Source organism: Phyllobates terribilis, unplaced genomic scaffold (assembly GCF_046119375.1).
Source record: "Phyllobates terribilis strain yellow unplaced genomic scaffold, ASM4611937v1 Scaffold_7__3_contigs__length_470593459, whole genome shotgun sequence".
Lineage (NCBI taxonomy): Eukaryota > Metazoa > Chordata > Amphibia > Anura > Dendrobatidae > Phyllobates > Phyllobates terribilis.
This window is the reverse complement of record NW_027362767.1, coordinates 139,379,898-139,406,435: the sequence shown is the minus strand read 5'-3', so window position 1 is coordinate 139,406,435 and position 26,538 is coordinate 139,379,898. Positions and strand designations below refer to the sequence as shown.

General features: G+C 48.3%; 1 protein-coding gene across 2 annotated transcripts in view; it reads right to left on the bottom strand.

The window, feature by feature from the left end:
* Positions 1 to 11,482: 11,482 nt before the first annotated feature.
* Positions 11,483 to 26,538, bottom strand: part of LOC141153973 (NACHT, LRR and PYD domains-containing protein 3-like) — a 178,229-nt gene continuing 163,173 nt past the window's right edge. Inside the window, exon 8 of one of the 2 annotated variants that reach the window (XM_073639302.1) lies at positions 11,483 to 11,739. In XM_073639302.1, coding sequence (XP_073495403.1) covers positions 11,652 to 11,739 — 88 coding nt within the window. In that variant the 3' untranslated portion in view covers positions 11,483 to 11,651. The remainder of the gene's footprint in view (positions 11,740 to 26,538) is intronic. The other variant, XM_073639301.1, reaches the window with a different exon arrangement.

Below are 26,538 nucleotides of genomic sequence, written 5' to 3'. Positions count from 1 at the left end.
GCCCCTGACAGACCTCACCAGGAAGAGTCTACCCCATTCCGTCAAATGGACGGATGAATGCGAGGTGGCCTTTAGGGCTTTGAAGACTGCCCTGAGCAGCTCTCCTGTACTAAAGGCGGTCGACGGCACACGGCCACTCTTAGTACAGACCGACGCCAGTGAGTTTGGCCTCGGTGCTGTACTCAGCCAGGTCGACTCGGGGAACCAAGAACACCCCGTGTTGTACCTAATCCGGAAACTGCTGCCGAGGGAAGTGGCCTATTCCACCATAGAGAAGGAGTGCCTGGCCATTGTATGGGCCCTCAACCGCTTACAGCCTTACTTGTACGGGCGCCCCTTCACTGTCGTGACTGACCACAACCCCCTGAGTTGGCTACACACCATGTCAGGTGCCAACGGAAGGTTGTTACGCTGGAGCCTCACCCTCCAGCAGTACGACTTTACCGTTCAACACCGCAAGGGCAGCGAGCATGGCAATGCCGATGGGTTGTTCCGGCGAGGGGAGCCTCCAGACATACGCTTGGAGGAGTACCAGAAGGTCCTACCTCCATAGCGCAGTCTAAAAGGGGGAGGTGTCAGGCAAAAGGTATTTTTCCCCGAATTTTTAAAAATGAGATATGTCTCAAAGAAAAAGGAAAAACCCCCACCCCCTATCCGTTTGTAATAGAAGACATAGAACTCACTTTTGCTTTCCCCCAAACCAGGAATCTTTATGACCCGCCATAAAACCTCAGTCCAGAGCAAGCACTGGTACAAACCGGAAAGTCCCTCCAAAAAAACCCCATTGTTTAATTGTACAAACGTTTAATGTCGATTTTAATAACGTACAGGTCCGACAGAAACATCGGGACCACTTTTTTGGAATGCTTAAATTTTTCCCATTACAATAGTATAACTTGCATAACTGAGGAATGACCGGGAACTGAGATAATGAATTCTGAGCTTCTGAGCGTCATAGCAATTTCATATTTGAACTCTATCTTCATGAATATTGGTGACGGTCAAGATGATGTCTCCCTCTTGGATGTGGGACCCCCCCCACACCAAGATATGAAATCTGAAGGATTTTTTAGGTCTTCTGTAGCAGGGTGGGCTCGCAAAGCCGAGCCCCCGTGGGAGGTACATAATGGGTGTCTCCCAGAGTTTTGGCTGCTTGCTAAAAACCAGATCGGCCATTTTTCAAGCCATTCTTCTCAGGGACGTCGAACGCACGCACATCACGCGGCGTAAGAAGAATCACCTCTAATTTCCAGGGAGCCGTCCCCCACCACAGAATCTGAGACCATCACCTTGTGGCGCAGTTTTGCTATTACTTATCCCTTTTATTTTAATCACTCTTTATGCATATATGTAAATTGTCTCTTTTATAATATCTTGTATATATTTTGTAAACACTGCCGCCTTTTGGGAGTAAATCATTAATTATTTACCAGTTTCGTCCTTCTTGTCCTATGTCGAGCAAACACGTTCCTCACCCGCTAATTCACGTTACCTACCAGGTACCCGATCCACCTGTTAAGCGATCGGTGGTGGCAGTATACCAGTATTTATGTGATATTGTGGTTTAAGGGTGGCTGGTCGGAGGTATATATACGTTCCTGGAAGGAACTGGTGGTATATATACGTCCTGTCACATCACGTGCCGCAATAGTCGACATAAATTAGAGCAGCTGCACCCGTGCTTATCCTCGGTCAATACCGTGTTTGACCAGCAGGATAAGGGGGCGCCAGAGAGCTGCAAGGTCTGACCCAAGTGGGTGTTGTTTTCATGACACCGCCCGAAAGAGGACGTCTGCGGTGGTGAAAGGAAGGCATGAGTGAGCCGGGCCGTCACTTCCAGCACTGACGTACAGTACAGGGGTCTGCCTGGGCTAGGACAACAGATAGGGTGGGGGTCAGTTGGAGCAAAGGAGGCTCAATCTGCATTGGTAGACTTTGTCAGGAGGACTTGCTTCCTAGTAGAAAAACCGGTAGTAGCTCCCAGGGGAATGGGTGTATCATCCCTGTTATAGAGACACTAGCATAACCCCTAAAAGACTTCTCTGTCATTCTAATTGTACTTTAAGATTCATTATATGTTCTGTACTGTATAATCTACTTGTGATTACCCTATTTCATACTGTTTAACTGTTTCCAAACCACTGCAAGCTCCCGCCACAGCGGAGGAAATAAATAGTTCATTGGCTGTTCCTGCAATGTGTTTATCTGCGCGTTGCATCCGGTTACCTGCTTTACACTTCATATTTTATTATTCATTACACTTCTAGATTTTTCTCACTTCATGTCGCCAACTTAGACTGTTTAGTGCTGATTAGTGTTGAGTAAGCACTAAAATGCTCGGGTGCTCGAAGCTCGGGCTGAGCTCACCGTGATACTCGGGTGCTCGACCCGAGCAACGAGCCCAATGTTAGTCTATGGGAGACCCAAGCATTTTTGCGGCGGCAGTCTAAGCAGTGCCCAAAACGATAGTGACAGTGCTCAATTAACATGGGGACAGCATAGGGATCGCCCCAGGAAGCATTTATGACCCCCAGGTCACTGCTGTCAACAACGTGGTCGGAGGTATTAAGCCACTTGTACAGGCTCACAATAAAGCGTTCAAAAACGAAACTGAAACCGTTTTCCTGTGAAATATGTTAAGGAAGTTCCTTTCCAGGGTAAAGACTTGTGTATAAGGTAAAATAAATACCCCCCCAAAATAATACTCCTCCACACCTTGGGCTATGTTCTCAAGTAGCATTTTTCATGCGTTTTTGCACTTTTGTATTGCTTTCAACCGTGACAAATGCATTCACCGGGAAATGTCATTTTAACATTTTACAATCTTATCTGGCCATGTGCTGTGTGACACATGCATACAGTGCTGAAAAGACATGGGAACAGCATAGGGAAGACCCCTGGAAGCATCTCTGACACCCAGGTCACTGCCTAAAAGTGTGCCCATCAGAAGTGATCCTTGCCGCATCAGAAGATGCAGACTTGCAACTATCCCCGTGCAACTCCTTGTCCCAGGGCAGTGTTCAATTGTACCTCCCCCATTCCTTGCAATGCAAGCGCAAATATGCAGCCAACCAACTACCCATCCACCCGCAGGCTGCAATACCATACTGCTAGCTTTTACTTGAAATGGGGCCTTTTAGTTTGGAGGAGGCCGAAGCTGGCCACTACCTCATGGCTGCTTCGGCAGCGAGGTATCCATACTCAGTCTCCATCAGCCGGGTGTCCACACACGGTCCCCAGCTGCCTGGGGGCGGCCGGGTGTCCATAAAAGGTCCCCAGCCACCTCTATTTCTCCTGTTACTTTCCCACACACTTTTCTTAGCCTGGCCTGCTTTAGGGCAGCATTGGACGAGCCCACCAGAGAACCAGACTCCTCCGGTGGGCCCTGGCTTCTCCATCAGGGGAGTTGAGAGTGCCAAGGTGAGGAGCATGATGATGATAGAAGTTAGCATCTGCTTTGTTTTCTTGGAATGCAAGCGTAAGTGTGCAACCTGCTACCCACCCACCCCCAGGCTGCAATACCATACTGCTAGCTTGCTTGCACTTGAAATAGGGCCTTTTAGGCATGTGGAGGCAGACGCCGGCCACCATGTCATGGCTGCTTCGGCGGCCTGGTATCCATACTCAGTCCCCAGCCGCCCGGCGGCCGGGTGTGCACGCTCGGTCCCCAGCCGCCAGGGGGCGGCCGGATGTCCATACTCGGTCCCCAGCCACCCCGCGGCCGGGTGTCCACACACGGTCCCCAGCCGCCTGGGGGCGGCCGAGTGTCCATAAACGGTACCCTGCCGCCCCTATTTCTCCTTGGAACTTCCCCCACACAATTTTTTTAGTCTGGCCTGCTTTAGGGCAGCTTGCACTTGAAATGGGGCCTTTTAGTTTGGAGGAGGCCAAAGCTGGCCACTACCTCATGGCTGCTTCGGCAGCGAGGTATCCATACTCAGTCCCCAGCCGCCCGGCAGCTGGGTGTCCACGCTCGGTCCCCAGCCGCCTGGGGGCAGCCGGGTGTCCATAAACGGTCCCCAGCCGCCCCTATTTCTCCTTGGAACTTCCCCCACACTTTTCTTAGCCTGGCCTGCTTTAGGGCAGCATTGGACGAGCCCACCAGAGAACCAGACTCCTCCGGTGGGCCCTGGCTTCTCCATCAGGGGAGTTGAGAGTGCCAAGGTGAGGAGCATGATGATGATGATAGAAGTTAGCATCTGCTTTGTTTTCTTGGAATGCAAGCGCATGTATGTAGTAGCGGCTAGGCCTGAGGTAGTCAGCGTTTTGGCGCATATCCTACCTCCTCCGAGGATTGCTGGATGTTTTCCTGCTGCTATCCCAGTTCTATGACTCCCATTAAAACAAAGCTTCAGGTGATGAATGGTGGATGAGGTCGTGGCAAAGGAGAAAGAGCAGGAGGAATAGGGACCATTCACATCAATATCAGGCCAGTCAACCACACATGTCTTGTAGGATATATTTCTGTACCGAAAGGAGTGGTTCGGTTACACAGTTATAGGGCATACAGTGAGTGCAATGCCTACCAAAAATTTCGAGGCACTCCAATGCCCCTTGGAAGTGACATGGAGGTCAGAGGGCCTTAACTAAACCGTTTTTTCCATTTATAGCAACTGGGTCTCCTGTACACTGTTGGCCTAAGCAGTGAATGGAAGGCTTTCTAAAAATTATGAGGAACTACAATGCCCCTTGAAACAGACGTGGATTACAGCATATTAAAAACCTTCTACCCATTATTGGGGAGTGGGTCTCCCTTAGTGTTCGCCTATGCATTGAAAAGCAAAAGCTGACTAAAATTAAGAGGAAATGCATTTGCCCGTTGAAAGAGTCGTGGAGGTTAGAGTTAATTAAAAACAACATTTCAATGTCCCTTGGAAGAGCTGTGGAGTTCAGAGTGGTTTAACAAGACACTTTTAATGCCCCTTGGAAGAGACGTGGAGGTCTCAGTAGCTTAACAAGATGGTTTTAATGCTCCTTGGAAAAGTGGTGGAGGTCGCAGTAGCTTAACAAGACGGTTTTAATGCCCCTTGGAAGAGACGTGGAGGTTGCAGTAGCTAAACAAGACGGTTTTAATGCCCCTTGGAAAAGTGGTGGAGGTCGCAGTAGCTTAACAAGACGGTTTTAATGCCCCTTGGAAGAGACGTGGAGGTTGCAGTAGCTAAACAAGACGGTTTTAATGCCCCTTGGAAAAGTGGTGGAGGTCGCAGTAGCTTAACAAGATGGTTTTAATGACCCTTGGAAGAAACGTGGAGGTCGCAGTAGCTTAACAAGACGGTTTTAATGCCCCTTGGAAAAGTGGTGGAGGTCGCAGTAGCTTAACAAGATGGTTTTAATGTCCCTTGGAAGAGACGTGGAGGTCACAGTAGCTTAATAAGACGGTTTTAATGCCCCTTACAAGAGCCATGCAGTACAGCATATTAAAAACATTATTCCCATTATTGGGGAGTGGGTCTCCCATAATCTTTGCCTATGCCTTCCAAGCAAAAGCTGCCAAAAATTAGGACGGAGGAACTTGCAATTCTGGCAACACGAACCACGGTCACCCTGGTGGTATAGTGGTGGTGGAGGCTGAGGATAAGAAGAAGAGCAAAAAACAGCCGAAATGAGGAAGCGTATACCCATGTGTGCGTGTGAAGCGGTGCATGTGAATACACCTCCCGAAATAACACAGTGGATTTGACTTTATGTTACTCTACTGTCATTTGGTGGTGATGAGAAGTCTGGCCCAATCCAGCCCTTGTTCATTTTGATAAGGGTCAGCTTGTTAGCATTGTCAGTTGACAGGCGAGTGCGCTTATCAGTTATAATTCCCCCAGCGGCACTAAAAACACGCTCTGATAACACACAAGCGGCAGGGCAGGCCAGGACCTCCAAGGCGTACAGAGCGAGTTTATTCCAAGTGTCCAGCTTGGATACCCAATAATTAAAAGGCACAGAGGAATCACGGAGGACGCTGGTACGGTCGGCAAGGTACTCCCTCACCATCTTTTGAAACTTTCCACTCCTTGTGAGAGTACCCCGCGCCTCAGGGTCTGTCCGAAGGGAGGGTCTGAGAAAACTGTCCCAGAACGTTGACAGTGTTCCCCAGCCTCTGCTGGATTGGAGTTGCGTCTCTCTCGCATGTACGCCTTGGTTGGGCAACGAACTGTGACCTCTGCCGCTAGCATGTTCAGATGGGAATTTTTTTAACAGTTCTGCAGCACGGGCCTTATGGTACTGCCACATTTTTGTAGACCTCTCCACCTCAGGAATAAGAGAGTGAAAGTTCTCCTTGTAGCGGGGGTCTAAAAGTGTCACCAACCAGTAATGACTGTCACCCAAGATTTTGACAATGCGAGGGTCACGGTTAAGGCAGCGTAACATAAAGTCTGCCATGCGTGCCAGACTGGTAACGGGCAAGACTTCCATGTCCTCACCAAGATGACGACTGACCATGCTCTCCTCCTCCTCCCCCCTGTCCACAGGCCACCCACGCTGAACCGACGGTATGACAGTTGTACAGGTACTACCGTCTACAGCGCATGATACAAGCTCCTGTTCTTCCTCCTCCTCCTCTCCCTCATTGTCCCCCCAATGCACGTTGGGCTGGGCTGTGTGTAATCGATCGCTACGGCTTCTTGATCCATCTCATACTCTGGCTGCAATGCCTCCTCTTTAATTCTCTGCAGAGAGCGTTGCAAAAGACAGACAAGTGGAATGCTGATGCTAATGATGGCGTCATCGCCACTCACCATCTTGGTGGACTCCTCAAAGTTTGTTAAGATGGTACATATGTCAGACATCCAGGTCCACTCCTGAGGTCTTATGTGTGGAGTCTGACCTGAATATCGACGGCCTTGTTGCAGCTGGTACTCCACAACTGCTCTCTTCTGCTCACAAATCCTTTGCAACATGTGGAGCGTAGAGTTCAAACGTGTGGGGACATCACACACCAGTCGGTGTGATGGAAGCTGCAAACGCTGCTGCAACACAGCAAGGGTGGCGGAAGCTGTAGCCGACTTGCGAAAATGAGCTGACAGGCGGCGTACTTTCACGAGCAGATCTGGCAACTCGGGGTACGATTTAAGAAACCGCTGAACCACGAGGTTAAGCACATGAGCCAGGCATGGTACGTGTGTGATCTCGCCTCACCTCAGAGCCGCCACCAGGTTACGGCCATTGTCACACACGACCATGCCTGGATGTAGGTTAAGCGGTCTCAGCCACAGATCTGCCTGCTCTTTCACAGCTGTCCACAACTCACAAGCAGTGTGAGGTTTCTCACCTAAGCTTATGAGTTTCAGCACAGCCTGTTGCCGCTTGGCTGAGGCAGTACTGCAGTGCTTCCAGCTTGTAACTGATGTGGTGATATCTGAGATGGAGGCTGAACATGAGGAGGAGGAGGAGGATGCGCAGGAGCTGTACACTGTGGGGGCAACTCTGACTGACATAGGGCCCGCAATCCTCGGTGTGGGGAGGATGTGTTCCGTCTCAAGGTCCGACTGGGTCCCGGCTTCCACTATGTTTACCCAGTGTGCCGTCAGGGAGATGTACCATCCCTGGCCACAATCACTTGTCCACGTGTCCATTGTCAGGTGGACTCTCCAAGTAACTGCGTTGTTGAGGGCATGGCAGATGTTTCGGGACACGTGCTTGTGTAGTGCGGGGATGGCACACCGGGCAAAATAGTGTCGGCTGGGGACCGAGTACCGAGGGACGGCCACCGCCATAAGTTTGCGGAAGGATTCCGTCTCCACCAGCCTAAAAGGCAGCATTTCCAATGCAAGCAGTCGTGAAATGTGCGAATTTAGGACTGTGGCCTGTGGGGCGTTGGCTGCGAATTTGCGCTTTCGTTCAAAGGTCTGGGATATGGACAATTGAACGCTGCAGTGGGACGTGGACGTGGACATTGATGCTGTTTCTTGAGAAACTGCCATAACAAGTGAAGACTGAGAGGAGGGGGCATCTTTGCATGCAGTATGGACAGGGGATTGCCTTGCACACACAACAGGGGGTTCTATTGCACGCACAACAGTGGAAGAAGCAGTGGTGACACCCGCTAACACTGGTCGTGGACCCTGGGGTTCACCCCACAAAGTCGGGTGCTTTGCTGCCATGTGCCTGATCATGCTGGTGGTGGTCAGGCTAGTAGTTTTGTCACCCCTGCTGATGCTGGCATGGCAGGTGGTACAAATGGCCTTTTTGGGGTTATCAGCAAAGTCTTTAAAAAAATTCCAGACTCTGGAAGACCTACAGGTTGTACTGGCAACGTCCCTTGTGTTGGTGTTACGGGGAACTGTTGCCTGCCTTCTGTGTGTGGCCACCACACTGCTTCTTCCTGATTGTTGGGGTACTCTGCCTCCCTCACCCTGTTTGCTGCTGGCCTTGCTCTGCATGTCCTCCTGCCACGTTGGGTCAGTTACTAGATCATCCACCACCTCCTCTTCCACTTGCGCACCGCGATCCTCCACCTCACTTCCTGGCAATTGTGTCTCGTCATCGTCCATCTCTTGTGACAAATTGCCAGCGTCGACTTCCTGTGGCTGTGGCTGTTCAAATAATTGGGCATCGCTACATGGGATCTCCTCTTCCACCACTTCAAGCGGAGCAGGCGAAGGGCACAAATCTGGAAATGGACCAGTGAACAACTCTTCAGAGTGTCCAAGTGTGGGATCAGTTGCTGTCTGACAACACTCGGCATGGTGGGAGGAAGGAGCATCAGGGTGAGGAGGAGTATGCGGTCGAGACTCACGGCTACTAAGATTTGACCGTGTGGAAGACAGACCAGAGGTGGTGGTGCCCAGGTAACTGGAAGTATTATCTGCTATCCAATTAATAACCAGTTCACACTGATCAGTTCACAATACTGGTGTTGTTCTGTGCTTCCCTAGTAATTCGGTCAAGAAGTGGGAGCGAGAAGATGTGGCTGTTGGTTGTGGCACATTTTCATCTTGGCCACGGCCCCGTCCTCTGCACGCACCATCACCAGAGAAAGTCCAGTTCCACGTGCCTTGCCACGCGCCTTGCCCATTGTAAAGGAAGTAAAATAGCTTACACTCGCACTATCAATGGAAAAAGGGTAATAAGAAGTAGATTAGAACCGTGGAAGAGGAAAACCACAGTTCTATTTCTCTGGCCTACACCCGACTCTATTAAACAATCTGAACAATCAGGGAGAAACTATTACTGTTTTTCTTTACGGAAAAAATACCAAAAGCTGAATAATAGAGATTTTTTACCATGGAATGGCAAAACCACAGTTATTGTTTACTGGGGTGTACCAGACAATTTTAAATAGATATATTTGCGGCTGAACATTGAGCGACACACTCAAACTGTTTTTTTTAAGGTAAAAATGGCCCAAAAGTGGATAATACAGAGGCTTGAACCGTGGAACTGCAAAACCACACTTCTATTTCTCTGGCCTTCACCAGACTATTTTCAACAGATATATTTGTGTCTGAACAATCAGGAGACACTATTACTGTTTTTCTTTACGGCAAAAAATGGCAAAAGCAGGATAATACAGAGATTTGACCCGTGGAACTACAAAACCACACTTCTATTTCTCGGGCCTACACCAGACTATTTTCAACAGATATATTTGTGTCTGAACAATCAGGGAGACACTATTACAGTTTTTTTTTTATGGCAAAAAATGCCAAAAGCAGGATAATAGAGATTTTTTAACCGTGGAACGGCAAAACCACAGTTATAATTTACTGGTGTATACCAGAGTCTTTTAAACAGATATATTGGTATCTGAACAATCAGGAGACACTATTACTGTTTTTCTTTACGGAAAAAATACGAAAAGCTGGATAATAGAGATTTTTTTACCGTGGAACGGCAAAACCACAGTTATAATTTACTGGTGTATACCAGACTCTTTTAAACAGATATATTGGTGTCTGAACAATCAGGAGACACTATTACTGTTTTTCTTTACGGAAAAAATATCAAAAGCTGGATAATAGAGATTTTTTACCGTGGGACGGCAAAACCACAGTTATAATTTACTGATGTATACCAGACTCTTTTAAACAGATATATTAGTGTCTGAACAATCAGGAGACACTATTACTGTTTTTCTTTATGGCTAAAAATGACAAAAGCAGGATAATACAGAGATTTTTCACCGTGGAACAGCAAAACCACAGTTATAATTTACTGGTGTATACCAGACTTTTTAAAATATATATATTTGCGGCTGAACAGTGAGCAACACACTCAAACTGTTTTTTTTAGGTACAAATGGCCCAAAAATGGATAATACAGAGGTTTGAACCGTGGAACTGCAAAACCACACTTCTGTTTCTCTGTCCTACATCAGACTATTTTAAACAGATATATTTGTGTCTGAACTGTCACAGACACACTTTTTTTTTTTTTTTGGGGGGGGGGGGGGACACCAAAAGGTTAATAAGATGGGTATTTGTATAGTGTGAAGGAGGAAAAAAAAAGAGGATTTACATGAAAAAAAAGGATTTTTCCTGCCCCCCCAGGACCTGGAGCTAAGTCCAGCAATTTCAGCAACAGGAGCTCACAGGACTGTAATGCAGCGTTTGCTGGTATAACCACTGCGTCTCCTATACCGCCTGCCTGCCTGATATCTGGGATGGATATTAGTCCTGAAAAGGACTGTTTGTTTGTTCTGGCAGCCTTTACAGACCCTACACTAACTATTTCGCAGTATAAATCTCTCCCTAAATCAGCAGCGCTTTCCCTACACTGTCTGATCCGGAGCGACTGTGTCCAAGATGGCGGCGCCCGGTTTTAAATACTCGAGGTGACGCTGTGCGGCCAGCCAATCACTGTAATGCCCACAAACAACATGGCTGCGGCATTACAGTGACTGGCTGGCAATCCCTGCATGTTCATTGGCTCGAGCTCCCGCCCGAGTAACCTGGAAATGCTCGGTGCTCGCCGAACATCCCGAGTAGCGTGATGCTCGGGCGAGCACCGAGCAGTGTCGAGCATGTTCACTCAACACTAGTGCTGATGCATCACACACAAGTCGGATAACAAAAATGTTTAAACACAAGTTGCAATGTAACAAAATCCCCCAAGAGACCTAAAAACTAAAGTAAAACAGTTTTTTTTAAAATACTGTATATAAAAATTATAATCCCTCCCTTGGTCACCTGTATTACTCTATTAAAGAATTTTAAAAAATAAACATTTGTTAGCGCTGCATCCATAGATGGCCGATATATCAAATACAAATTTACCATACAATAAAAATCATAGATATAAAAAAAATATAAGTGCCAGACGCTGCAACTCCACAAAACAATCAATCAAGCGATCAAAACGTCATATCTAACCCAAAATGATAGCAATACAAACAACAGCTCAACAACCAAAAAGTCCTCATATAGTTCCACTGGCATAAAAATGACAACGTATTATCTCAAAAACATTTTTTTTCATGTATTTATAGTTTTTAATACAAATTTTGTAAGTTTTTTTCACAACTTGAGTAAAAGTAAAAAAAAGTTACAAGTTTGGTATTAGTCATCCTACTGACCTATAGAATCATATTATCAGGTAATTTTGGGCTCTTTGTAATTTAAGGAACCTCAGTCGAAGGCTCGATGAAGGCCATCATTTCTCAAATGGGGTCGAAGTGCATTTGCCCATCTGGGATAGAAACCCGGCTTCTTGTATGTTCAGTAAGATATCGCCATATTTGGTTTGAGTTCTTCTACTTTTCTCATTTCTTCCTCCTCCTCCTCAGACAATTTATTGCCTATAATGCTAGAAGAGAAACAGACCCCATAGTGTTACGACTGTACGGTGAGTTTTTTCTCATATCTCTGAGTAGCCTTACACCGTATTTGAGAACGAACAACGATGCCAGACCGTCCGCGAGTCTGCTGACCCTAGCTGGACAGTCTCATATATGCCTATCAGGCTGTCAAGTTAGGGACAGGAGACCTGTGGCCAATCTGTGCATCTGGGTCTGTACCCCGACTGTGACATATGGATGTGTGAATGTGGCATTTCACAAAGTTTTATGTTTTACTACTATATGGAAGCACTCAGAACGCATTGGCCTAATGCTATGTTTTTTCTTGTTTTTAGATCATTTAAATAAATGATGTTTTTAATAATATTTTTTCACTTCTTTTTCTAAAAAAATTTTTGCTTGTGGTAGATGGGCTTTTTTTTTTCTACACGTCTCTTATACCTGCACATCTCCGCCCTGTACATGTCTTTGTCCTGTACACATCTATTATACTCACACGTCTCCATCCTGTACACGTCTCTTATACTCGCACGTCTCCATCCTGTACACGTCTCTTATACTCGCACGTCTCCATCCTGTACACGTCTCTTATACTGGCACGTCTCCATCCTGTACACGTCTCTTATACTCGCACGTCTCCATCCTGTACACGTCTCTTATACTCGCACGTCTCCATCCTGTACATGTCTCTTATACTCGCACGTCTCCATCCTGTACACGTCTCTTATACTCACACGTCTCCATCCTGTACACGTCTCTTATACTCGCACGTCTCCATCCTGTACACGTCTCTTATACTGGCACGTCTCCATACTGTACACGTCTCTTATACTCGCACGTCTCCATCCTGTACACGTCTCTTATACTCGCACGTCTCCATCCTGTACATGTCTCTTATACTCGCACGTCTCCATCCTGTACACGTCTCTTATACTGGCACGTCTCCATCCTGTACACGTCTCTTATACTCGCACGTCTCCATCCTGTACATGTCTCTTATACTCGCACGTCTCCATCCTGTACATGTCTCTTATATTCGCACGTCTCCATCCTGTACACGTCTCTTATACTCGCACGTCTCCGTCCTGTACACGTCTCTTATACTCGCACGTCTCCGTCCTGTACACCTCTCTTATACTGGCACGTCTCCATCCTGTACACGTCTCTTATACTCGCACGTCTCCATCCTGTACACGTCTCTTATACTCGCACGTCTCCATCCTGTACACGTCTCTTATACTCGCACGTTTCCATCCTGTACATGTCTCTTATACTGGCACGTCTCCATCCTGTACACGTCTCTTATACTCGCACGTCTCCATCCTGTACATGTCTCTTATACTCGCACGTCTCCATCCTGTACATGTCTCTTATATTCGCACGTCTCCATCCTGTACACGTCTCTTATACTCGCACGTCTCCGTTCTGTACACGTCTCTTATACTCGCACGTCTCCGTCCTGTACACGTCTCTTATACTCGCACGTCTCCGTCCTGTACACGTCTCTTATACTCGCACGTCTCCATCCTGTACACGTCTCTTATACTCGCACGTCTCCATCCTGTACACGTCTCTTATACTCGCACGTCTCCGTCCTGTACACGTCTCTTATACTCGCACGTCTCCGTCCTGTACACGTCTCTTATACTCGCACGTCTCCGTCCTGTACACGTCTCTTATACTCGCACGTCTCCATCCTGTACATGTCTCTTATACTCGCACGTCTCCATCCTGTACATATCTCTTCTACTCGCACGTCTCCATCCTGTACATGTCTCTTATACTCGCATGTCTCCATCCTGTACATGTCTCTTATACTCGCATGTCTCCATCCTGTACACGTCTCTTATAATCGCACGTCTCCATCCTGTACATGTCTCTTATACTCGCACGTCTCCATCCTGTACATATCTCTTATACTCGCACGTCTCCATCCTGTACATATCTCTTATACTCGCACGTCTCCATCCTGTACATGTCTCTTATATTCGCACGTCTCCATCCTGTACATATCTCTTATACTCGCACGTCTCCATCCTGTACACGTCTCTTATACTCGCACGTCTCCATCCTGTACACATCTCTTATTCTCGCACGTCTCCGTCCTGTACACGTCTCTTATACTCGCACGTCTCCGTCCTGTACAAGTCTCTTATACTCGCACGTCTCCGTCCTGTTCACGTCTCTTATACTCGCACGTCTCCGTCCTGTACACGTCTCTTATACTCGCACGTCTCCATCCTGTTCACGTCTCTTATACTCGCACGTCTCCGTCCTGTACACGTCTCTTATACTCGCATGTCTCCATCCTGTACACATCTCTTATACTCGCACGTCTCCGTCCTGTACACGTCTCTTATACTCGCACGTCTCCATCCTGTACACGTCTCTTATACTCGCACGTCTCCATCCTGTACACGTCTCTTATACTGGCACGTCTCCATCCTGTACACGTCTCTTATACTCGCACGTCTCCATCCTGTACATGTCTCTTATACTCGCACGTCTCCATCCTGTACATGTCTCTTATATTCGCACGTCTCCATCCTGTACACGTCTCTTATACTCGCACGTCTCCGTCCTGTACACGTCTCTTATACTCGCACGTCTCCGTCCTGTACACGTCTCTTATACTCGCACGTCTCCGTCCTGTACACGTCTCTTATACTCGCACGTCTCCATCCTGTACACGTCTCTTATACTCGCACGTCTCCATCCTGTACACGTCTCTTATACTCGCACGTCTCCGTCCTGTACACGTCTCTTATACTCGCACGTCTCCGTCCTGTACACGTCTCTTATACTCGCACGTCTCCGTCCTGTACACGTCTCTTATACTCGCACGTCTCCATCCTGTACATGTCTCTTATACTCGCACGTCTCCATCCTGTACATATCTCTTCTACTCGCACGTCTCCATCCTGTACATGTCTCTTATACTCGCATGTCTCCATCCTGTACATGTCTCATATACTCGCATGTCTCCATCCTGTACACGTCTCTTATAATCGCACGTCTCCATCCTGTACATGTCTCTTATACTCGCACGTCTCCATCCTGTACATATCTCTTATACTCGCACGTCTCCATCCTGTACATATCTCTTATACTCGCACGTCTCCATCCTGTACATGTCTCTTATATTCGCACGTCTCCATCCTGTACATATCTCTTATACTCGCACGTCTCCATCCTGTACACGTCTCTTATACTCGCACGTCTCCATCCTGTACACATCTCTTATTCTCGCACGTCTCCGTCCTGTACACGTCTCTTATACTCGCACGTCTCCGTCCTGTACAAGTCTCTTATACTCGCACGTCTCCGTCCTGTTCACGTCTCTTATACTCGCACGTCTCCGTCCTGTACACGTCTCTTATACTCGCACGTCTCCATCCTGTTCACGTCTCTTATACTCGCACGTCTCCGTCCTGTACACGTCTCTTATACTCGCATGTCTCCATCCTGTACACATCTCTTATACTCGCACGTCTCCGTCCTGTACACGTCTCTTATACTCGCACGTCTCCATCCTGTACATATCTCTTATACTCGCACGTCTCCATCCTGTACATGTCTCTTATACTCACAAGTCTCCATCCTGTACACATCTCTTATACTCGCACGTCTCCGTCCTGTACATGTCCCTTATACTCGCACTTCTCCGTCCTGTACATGTCTCTGATACTCGCACGTCTTCATCCTGTACATATCTCTTATACTCGCACGTCTCCGTCCTGTACACGTCTCTTATACTCGCACGTCTCCATCCTGTACACGTCTCTTATACTCGCACGTCTCCATCCTGTACATATCTCTTATACTCGCACTTCTCCGTCCTGTACATGTCTCTTATACTCGCACGTCTCCATCCTGTACACGTCTCTTATACTCGCACGTTTCCATCCTGTACATATCTCTTATACTCGCACGTCTCCATCCTGTACACGTCTCTTATACTCGCACGTCTCCATCCAGTACACGTCTCTTATACTCGCACGTTTCCATCCTGTACATATCTCTTATACTCGCACGTCTCCGTCCTGTACATGTCTCTTATACTCGCACTTCTCCGTCCTGTACATGTCTCTTATACTCGCACGTCTCTGTCCTGTACACATCTTTTATACTCGCACTTCTCCGTCCTGTACACATCTTTTATACTCGCACGTCTCCTTCCTGTACACGTCTCTTATACTCACACGTCTCCGTCCTGTACACGTCTCTTATACTCGCACGTCTCCATCCTGTACACGTCTCTTATACTCGCACGTCTCCATCCTGTACACGTCTCTTATACTCGCACGTCTCCGTCCTGTACACGTCTCTTATACTCGCACGTCTCCGTCCTGTACACGTCTCTTATACTCGCACGTCTCCGTCCTGTACACGTCTCTTATACTCGCACGTCTCCATCCTGTACATGTCTCTTATACTCGCACGTCTCCATCCTGTACATATCTCTTCTACTCGCACGTCTCCATCCTGTACATGTCTCTTATACTCGCATGTCTCCATCCTGTACATGTCTCTTATACTCGCATGTCTCCATCCTGTACACGTCTCTTATACTCGCATGTCTCCATCCTGTACATATCTCTTCTACTCGCACGTCTCCATCCTGTACATGTCTCTTATACTCGCATGTCTCCATCCTGTACATGTCTCTTATACTCGCATGTCTCCATCCTGTACATGTCTCTTATACTCGCACGTCTCCGTCCTGTACACGTCTCTTATAATCGCACGTCTCCATCCTGTACATGTCTCTTATACTCGCACGTCTCCATCCTGTACATATCTCTTATACTCGCACGTCTCCATCCTGTACATATCTCTTATACTCGCACGTCTCCGTCCTGTACATGTCTCTTATATTCGCACGTCTCCATCCTGTACATATCTCTTATACTCGCACGTCTCCATCCTGTACACGTCTCTTATACTCGCACGTCTCCATCCTGTACACATCTCTTATTCTCGCACGTCTCCGTCCTGTACACGTCTCTTATACTCGCACGTCTCCGTCCTGTACAAGTCTCTTATACTCGCACGTCTCCGTCCTGTTCACGTCTCTTATACTCGCACGTCTCCGTCCTGTACACGTCTCTTATACTCGCACGTCTCCATCCTGTTCACGTCTCTTATACTCGCACGTCTCCGTCCTGTACACGTCTCTTATACTCGCATGTCTCCATCCTGTACACATCTCTTATACTCGCACGTCTCCGTCCTGTACACGTCTCTTATACTCGCACGTCTCCATCCTGTACATATCTCTTATACTCGCACGTCTCCATCCTGTACATGTCTCTTATACTCACAAGTCTCCATCCTGTACACATCTCTTATACTCGCACGTCTCCGTCCTGTACATGTCCCTTATACTCGCACTTCTCCGTCCTGTACATGTCTCTGATACTCGCACGTCTTCATCCTGTACATATCTCTTATACTCGCACGTCTCCGTCCTGTACACGTCTCTTATACTCGCACGTCTCCACCCTGTACACGTCTCTTATACTCGCACGTCTCCATCCTGTACATATCTCTTATACTCGCACTTCTCCGTCCTGTACATGTCTCTTATACTCGCACGTCTCCATCCTGTACACGTCTCTTATACTCGCACGTTTCCATCCTGTACATATCTCTTATACTCGCACGTCTCCATCCTGTACACGTCTCTTATACTCGCACGTCTCCATCCTGTACACGTCTCTTATACTCGCACGTTTCCATCCTGTACATATCTCTTATACTCGCACGTCTCCGTCCTGTACATGTCTCTTATACTCGCACTTCTCCGTCCTGTACATGTCTCTTATACTCGCACGTCTCTGTCCTGTACACATCTTTTATACTCGCACTTCTCCGTCCTGTACACGTCTCTTATACTCGCACGTCTCCATCCTGTACACGTCTCTTATACTCACACGTCTCCGTCCTGTACACGTCTCTTATACTCGCATGTCTCCGTCCTGTACATGTCTCTTATACTCGCACGTCTCCCTCCTGTACATGTCTCTTATACTCGCGGCTCTCCGTTCTGTACATGTCTCTTATACTCTCGGCTCTCCGTCCTGTACACGTCTCTTATACTCGCAACTCTCCATCCTGTACATGTCTCTTATACTCGCACGTCTCTGTTCTGTACACGTCTCTTATACTCACAAGTCTCCGTCTTGTACACGTCTCTTATACTCGCACGTCTCCGTCCTGTACACGTCTCTTACACTCACACGTCTCCGTCCTGTACACGTCTCTTATACTCGCACGTCTCCATCCTGTACACGTCTCTTACACTCACACGTCTCCGTCCTGTACACGTCTCTTATACTCGCACGTCTCCATCCTGTACACGTCTCTTATACTCGCACGTCTCTGTCCTGTACACATCTCTTATACTCGCACGTCTCCGTCCTGCACACGTCTCTTATATCTGCAAATGTCTTTTTCCTGTACACGTCTCTTATACCCGCACGTCTCTGTCCTGTACTTGTCTTTTTCCTGTACACGTCTATTATACTGGCACGTCTCCCTCCTTTACACGTCTCTTATACTCGCACATCTCCGTCCTGTACACGTCTCTTATACTCGCACGTCTCCGTCCTATACACATCTCTTATACTCGCACGTCTCCGTCCTGTACACGTCTCTTATATTCGCACGTCTCCTTCCTGTACACGTCTCTTCTACTTGCACGTCTCCGTCCTGTACACTTCTCTTATACTCGCACGTCTCCCTCCTGTACAAGTCTCTTATACCCGCACGTTTTCTTCCTGTACACGTCTCTTATACTCGCACGTCTCCATCCTGTACACGTCTCTTATACCCGCACGTCTCCATCCTGTACACGTCTCTTATACTCGCACGTCTCCATCCTGTACACGTCTCTTATACTCGCACGTCTCCGTCCTGTACACTTCTCTTATACTCGCACGTCTCCGTCCTGTACACGTCTCTTATACTCGCACGTCTCCTTCCTGTACATGTCTCTTATACTCGCATGTCTCCGTCCTGTACATGTCTCTTATACTCGCACGTCTCCGTCCTGTACATGTCTCTTATACTCGCGGCTCTCCCTCCTGTACATGTCTCTTATACTCGCGGCTCTCCGTCCTGTACACGTCTCTTATACTCGCAACTCTCCATCCTGTACATGTCTCTTATACTCGCACGTCTCTGTTCTGTACACGTCTCTTATACTCACAAGTCTCCGTCTTGTACACGTCTCTTATACTCGCACGTCTCCGTCCTGTACACGTCTCTTATATCTTCAAATGTCTTTTTCCTGTACACGTCTCTTATACCCGCACGTCTCCATCCTGTACACGGCTCTTATACTCACAAGTCTCCGTCTTGTACACATCTCTTATACTCGCACGTCTCCGTCCTGTACACATCTCTTATACTCGCACGTCTCCGTCCTGCACACGTCTCTTATATCTGCAAATGTCTTTTTCCTGTACAAGTCTCTTATACCCGCACGTCTCTGTCCTGTACTTGTCTTTTTCCTGTACACGTCTATTATAATCGCACGTCTCCCTCCTTTACACGTCTCTTATACTTGCACGTCTCCGTCCTGTACACGTCTCTTATACTCGCACGTCTCCGTCCGATACACATCTCTTATACTCGCACGTCTCCGTCCTGTACACGTCTCTTATACTCGCACGTCTCCGTCCTGTACACGTCTCTTATATTCGCACGTCTCCTTCCTGTACACGTCTCTTATACTCGCACGTCTCCGTCCTGTACACGTCTCTTATATTCTCACATCTCCGTCCAGTACACGTCTCTTCTACTCGCACGTCTCCGTCCTGTACACTTCTCTTATACTCGCACGTCTCCCTCCTGTACAAGTCTCTTATACTCGCACGTTTTCTTCCTGTACACGTCTCTTATACTCGCACGTCTCCATCCTGTACACGTCTCTTATACCTGCACGTCTCCGTCCTGTACAGGTCTCTTATACTCGCACGTCTCCTTCCTGTACACGTCTCTTATACTCGCACGTCTCCATCCTGTACACGTCTCTTATACTCGCACGTCTCCATCCTGTACACGTCTCTTATACTCGCACGTCTCCGTCCTGTACACTTCTCTTATACTCGCACGTCTCCGTCCTGTACACGTCTCTTATACTCGCACGTCTCCTTCCTGTACATGTCTCTTACATTCGCACGTCTCCGTCCTGTACACGTCTCTTATACTCGCACGTCTCCTTCCCGTACACGTCTCTTATACTCGCACGTCTCCGTCCCGTACACGTCTCTTATACTCGCACGTCTCCATCCTGTACATGTCTCTTATACCCGCACGTCTCCGTCCTGTACATGTCCCTTATACTCGCACGTCTCCGTCCTGTACACATCTCTTATACTCGCACGTCTCCGTCCTGTACACGTCTCTTAAAGTCACACGTCTCCATCCTGTACACGTCTCTTATACTCGCACGTCTCCATCCTGTACACGTCTCTTATACTCGCACGTCTCCGTCCTGTACACGTCTGTTATACCCGCACGTCTCTGTCCTGTACACGTCTCTTATACTCGCACGTCTCTGTCTTGTACACATCTTTTATACTCGCACGTATCCGTCCTGTACACGTCTCTTATACTCGCACGTCTCCGTCCTGTACACGTCTCTTATACTCGCACGTCTCCATCCTTTACATGTCTCTTATACTCGCACATCTCCGTCCTGTACACGTCTCTTATACTCGCACGTCTCCATCCTGTACATGTCTCTTATACCCGCACGCCTTCGTCCTGTACATGTCCCTTATACCCGCACGTCTCCGTCCTGTACATGTCTCTTATACCCGCACGTCTCCGTCCTGTACATGTCCCTTATACCCGCACGTCTCCATCCTGTACACGTCTCTTATACTCGCACGTCTCCATCCTGTACACGTCTCTTATACTCACACGTCTCCGTCCTGTACATGTCTCTTATACTCGCACGTCTCGTCCTATACACATCTCTTATACTCGCACGTCTCCGTCCTGTACACGTCTCTTATACTCGCACGTCTCCATCCTGTACACGTCTCTTATACCCGCACGTCTCCGTCCTGTACATGTCCCTTATACTCGCACGTCTCCATCCTGTACACGTCTCTTATACTCGCACGTCTCCGTCCTGTACACGTCTCTTATACTTGGACGTCTCCGTACTGTACACGTCTCTTATACTCGCACGTCTCCGTCCTGTACACGTCTCTTATACTCGCACGTCTCAGTCCTGTACACATCTCTTATACTCACACGTCTCAGTCCTGTACACATCTCTTATACTCGCACGTCTCCATCCTGTACACGTCTCTTATACCCGCACGTCTCCGTCCTGTACATGTCCCTTATACCCGCACGTCTCCGTCCTGTACATGTCCCTTATACTCGCACGTCTCCGTCCTGTACACGTCTCTTATACTCACACGTCTCAGTCCTGTACACATCTCTTATACTCGCACGTCTCAGTCCTGTACACGTCTCTTATACCCGCACGTCTCCGTCCTGTACATGTCCCTTATACCCGCACGTCTCCGTCCTGTACATGTCCCTTATACTCGCACGTCTCCGTCCTGTACACGTCTCTTATACTCGCACGTCTCTATCCTGTACACGTCTCTTATACTCGCACGTCTCCGTCCTGTACATGTCCCTTATACTCGCACGTCTCCGTCCTGTACACGTCTCTTATACTCGCACGTCTCCGTCCCGTACACGTCTCTTATACTCGCACGTCTCCGTCCTGTACACGTCTCTTATACTCGCACGTCTCAGTCCTGTACACGTCTCTTATACTCGCACGTCTCCGTCCTGTACACATCTCTTATACTCGCACGTCTCCATCCTGTACACGTCTCTTATACTCGCACGTCTCCGTCCTGTACACGTCTGTTATACCCGCACGTCTCTGTCCTGTTCATGTCTCTTATACTCGCACGTCTCCATCCTGTACAAGTCTCTTATACCCGCACGTCTCCGTCCTGTACACGTCTCTTATACCCGCACGTCTCCGTCCTGTACATGTCCCTTATACTCGCACGTCTCCGTCCTGTACACATCTCTTATACTCGCACGTCTCCATCCTGTACACGTCTCTTATACTCACACGTCTCCATCCTGTACACGTCTCTTATACTCGCACGTCTCCATCCTGTACACGTCTCTTATACTCGCACGTCTCCGTCCTGTACACATCTCTTATACTCGCACGTCTCCGTCCTGTACACGTCTCTTATACTCACACGTCTCCATCCTGTACACGTCTCTTATACTCGCACGTCTCCATCCTGTACACGTCTCTTATACTCGCACGTCTCCATCCTGTACACGTCTCTTATACTCGCACGTCTCAGTCCTGTACACATCTCTTATACTCACACGTCTCAGTCCTGTACACATCTCTTATACTCGCATGTCTCCATCCTGTACACGTCTCTTATACCCGCACGTCTCCGTCCTGTACATGTCCCTTATACCCGCACGTCTCCGTCCTGTACATGTCCCTTATACTCGCACGTCTCCGTCCTGTACACGTCTCTTATACTCGCACGTCTCAGTCCTGTACACATCTCTTATACTCACACGTCTCAGTCCTGTACACATCTCTTATACTCGCACGTCTCAGTCCTGTACACGTCTCTTATACCCGCACGTCTCCGTCCTGTACATGTCCCTTATACCCGCACGTCTCCGTCCTGTACATGTCCCTTATACTCGCACGTCTCCGTCCTGTACACGTCTCTTATACTCGCACGTCTCCGTCCTGTACACGTCTGTTATACCCGCACGTCTCTTTCCTGTTCATGTCTCTTATACTCGCACGTCTCCATCCTGTACACGTCTCTTATACTCGCACGTCTCCGTCCTGTACACGTCTCTTATACTCGCAAGTCTCCGTCCTGTACATGTCCCTTATACTCGCACGTCTCCGTCCTGTACACATCTCTTATACTCGCACGTCTCCGTCCTGTACACGTCTCTTATACTCACAAGTCTCCATCCTGTACACGTCTCTTATACTCGCAAGTCTCCATCCTGTACACGTCTCTTATACTCGCACGTCTCCATCCTGTACACGTCTCTTATACTCGCACGTCTCCATCCTGTACACGTCTCTTATACTCGCACGTCTCCGTCCTGTACACGTCTCTTATACTCGCACGTCTCCGTCCTGTACACGTCTCTTATACTCGCACGTCTCCATCCTGTACACGTCTCTTATACTCGCACGTCTCCATCCTGTACACGTCTCTTATACTCGCACGTCTCCATCCTGTACACGTCTCTTATACCCGCACGTCTCCGTCCTGTACATGTCCCTTATACTCGCACGTCTCCGTCCTGTACACGTCTCTTATACTCGCACGTCTCCGTCCTGTACACGTCTCTTATACTTGCACGTCTCCGTACTGTACACGTCTCTTATACTCGCACGTCTCCGTCCTGTACACGTCTCTTATACCCGCACGTCTCCGTCCTGTACACGTCTCTTATACTCGCACGTCTCCGTCCTGTACAATTCCCTTATACTCGCACGTCTCCGTCCTGTACACATCTCTTATACTCGCACGTCTCCATCCTGTACACGTCTCTTATACTCGCACATCTCCGTCCTGTACACGTCTCTTATACTCACACGTCTCCATCCTGTACACGTCTCTTATACTCGCACGTCTCCATCCGGTACACGTCTGTTATACTCGCACGTCTTCGTCCTGTACACGTCTCTTATACTCACACGTCTCCATCCTGTACACGTCTCTTATACTCGCACGTCTCCATCCTGTACACGTCTCTTATACTCGCACGTCTCCGTCCTGTACACGTCTGTTATACGCGCACGTCTCTGTCCTGTACACGTCTCTTATACTCGCACGTCTCTGTCTTGTACACATCTTTTATACTCACACGTATCCGTCCTGTACACGTCTCTTTTACTCGCACGTCTCCATCCTGTACACGTCTCTTATACTCGCACATCTCCATCCTGTACACATCTCTTATACTCGCACGTCTCCATCCTTTACATGTCTCTTATACTCGCACGTCTCCATCCTTTACATGTCTCTTATACTCGCACATCTCCGTCCTGTACACGTCTCTTATACTCGCATGTCTCCATCCTGTACACGTCTCTTATACTCGCACATCTCCGTCCTGTACACGTCTCTTATACTCGCACATCTCCGTCCTGTACACGTCTCTTATACTCGCACGTCTCCGTCCTGTACACGTCTCTTATACTCGCACGTCTCCATCCTGTACACGTCTCTTATACTCGCACGTCTCCATCCTGTACACGTCTCTTATACTCGCATGTCTCCATCCTGTACACGTCTCTTATACTCGCACGTCTCCATTCTTTACATGTCTCTTATACTCGCACATTTGAGTCCTGTACACGTCTCTTATACTCGCACATCTGAGTCCTGTACACGTCTCTTATACTCGCATGTCTCCATCCTGTACACGTCTCTTATACTCGCACATCTGAGTCCTGTACACGTCTCTTATACTCGCAAATCTCCGTCCTGTACATGTCCCTTATACTCGCATGTCTCCGTCCTGTACACGTCTCTTATACTCGCACGTCTCCATCCTGTACACGTCTCTTATACTCGCACGTCTCCATCCTTTACATGTCTCTTATACTCGCACGTCTCCATCCTGTACACGTCTCTTATACTCGCATGTCTCCATCCTGTACACGTCTCTTATACTCGCACGTCTCCATCCTTTACATGTCTCTTATACTCGCACATTTGAGTCCTGTACACGTCTCTTATACTCGCACATCTCCGTCCTGTACATGTCCCTTATACTCGCATGTCTCCGTCCTGTACACGTCTCTTATACTCGCACGTCTCCATCCTGTACACGTCTCTTATACTCGCACGTCTCCATCCTTTACATGTCTCTTATACTCGCACATCTGAGTCCTGTACACGTCTCTTATACTCGCACATCTCCGTCCTGTACATATCCCTTATACTCGCATGTCTCCGTCCTGTACACGTCTCTTATACTCGCACGTCTCCATCCTGTACACGTCTCTTATACTCGCACGTCTCCATCCTTTACATGTCTCTTATACTCGCACATCTGAGTCCTGTACACGTCTCTTATACTCGCACGTCTCCATCCTGTACACGTCTCTTATACTCGCACGTCTCCGTCCTGTACACGTCTCTTATACTCGCACATCTCCGTCCTGTACACGTCTCTTATACTCGCATGTCTCCATCCTGTACACGTCTCTTATACTCGCATGTCTCCGTCCTGTACACGTCTCTTATACTCGCACATCTCCGTCCTGTACACGTCTCTTATACTCGCACGTCTCCATCCTGTACACGTCTCTTATACTCGCATGTCTCCGTCCTGTACACGTCTCTTATACTCGCACGTCTCCATCCTGTACACGTCTCTTATACTCGCACATCTCCGTCCTGTACACGTCTCTTATACTCGCACGTCTACATCCTGTACACGTCTCTTATACTCGCATGTCTCCGTCCTGTACACGTCTCTTATACTCGCACATCTCCGTCCTGTACACGTCTCTTATACTCGCACGTCTCCATCCTGTACACGTCTCTTATACTCGCATGTCTCCGTCCTGTACACGTCTCTTATACTCACACGTCTCCGTCCTGTACACGTCTCTTATACTCGCATGTCTCCGTCCTGTACACGTCTCTTATACTCGCACGTCTCCATCCTGTACACGTCTCTTATACTCGCACGTCTCCATCCTTTACATGTCTCTTATACTCGCACATCTGAGTCCTGTACACGTCTCTTATACTCGCACATCTCCGTCCTGTACATGTCCCTTATACTCGCATGTCTCCGTCCTGTACACGTCTCTTATACTCGCACGTCTCCATCCTGTACACGTCTCTTATACTCGCACGTCTCCATCCTGTACACGTCTCTTATACTCGCACGTCTCCATCCTGTACACGTCTCTTATACTCGCATGTCTCCGTCCTGTACACGTCTCTTATACTCTCACGTCTCCGTCCTGTACATGTCTCTTATACTCGCACATCTCCGTCCTGTACACGTCTCTTATACTCGCATGTCTCCGTCCTGTACACGTCTCTTATACTCGCACGTCTCCATCCTGTACACGTCTCTTATACTCGCATGTCTCCATCCTGTACACGTCTCTTATACTCGCACCACTCCGTCCTGCACACGTCTCTTATACTCGCAAGTCTCCGTCCTGTACACGTCTCTTATACTCACACGTCTCCATCCTGTACACGTCTCTTATACTCGCACCACTCCGTCCTGTACACGTCTCTTATACTCGCACGTCTCCATCCTGTACACGTCTCTTATACTCGCATGTCTCCATCCTGTACACGTCTCTTATACTGGCACGTCTCCGTCCTGTACACGTCTCTTATACTCGCAAGTCTCCGTCCTGTACATGTCCCTTATACTCGCACGTCTCCGTCCTGTACACATCTCTTACACTCGCACGTCTCCGTCCTGTACACGTCTCTTATACTCACACGTCTCAATCCTGTACACGTCTCTTATACTCGCACGTCTCCGTCCTGTACATGTCCCTTATTCTCGCACGTCTCCGTCCTGTACACGTCTCTTATACTCGCACGTCTCCGTCCTGTACATGTCTCTTATACTCACACGTCTCCATCCTGTACACGTCTCTTATACTCGCACGTCTCCGTCTTGAACACGTCTCTTATACTCGCACGTCTCCATCCTGTACACGTCTCTTATACTCGCACGTCTCCATCCTGTACACGTCTCTT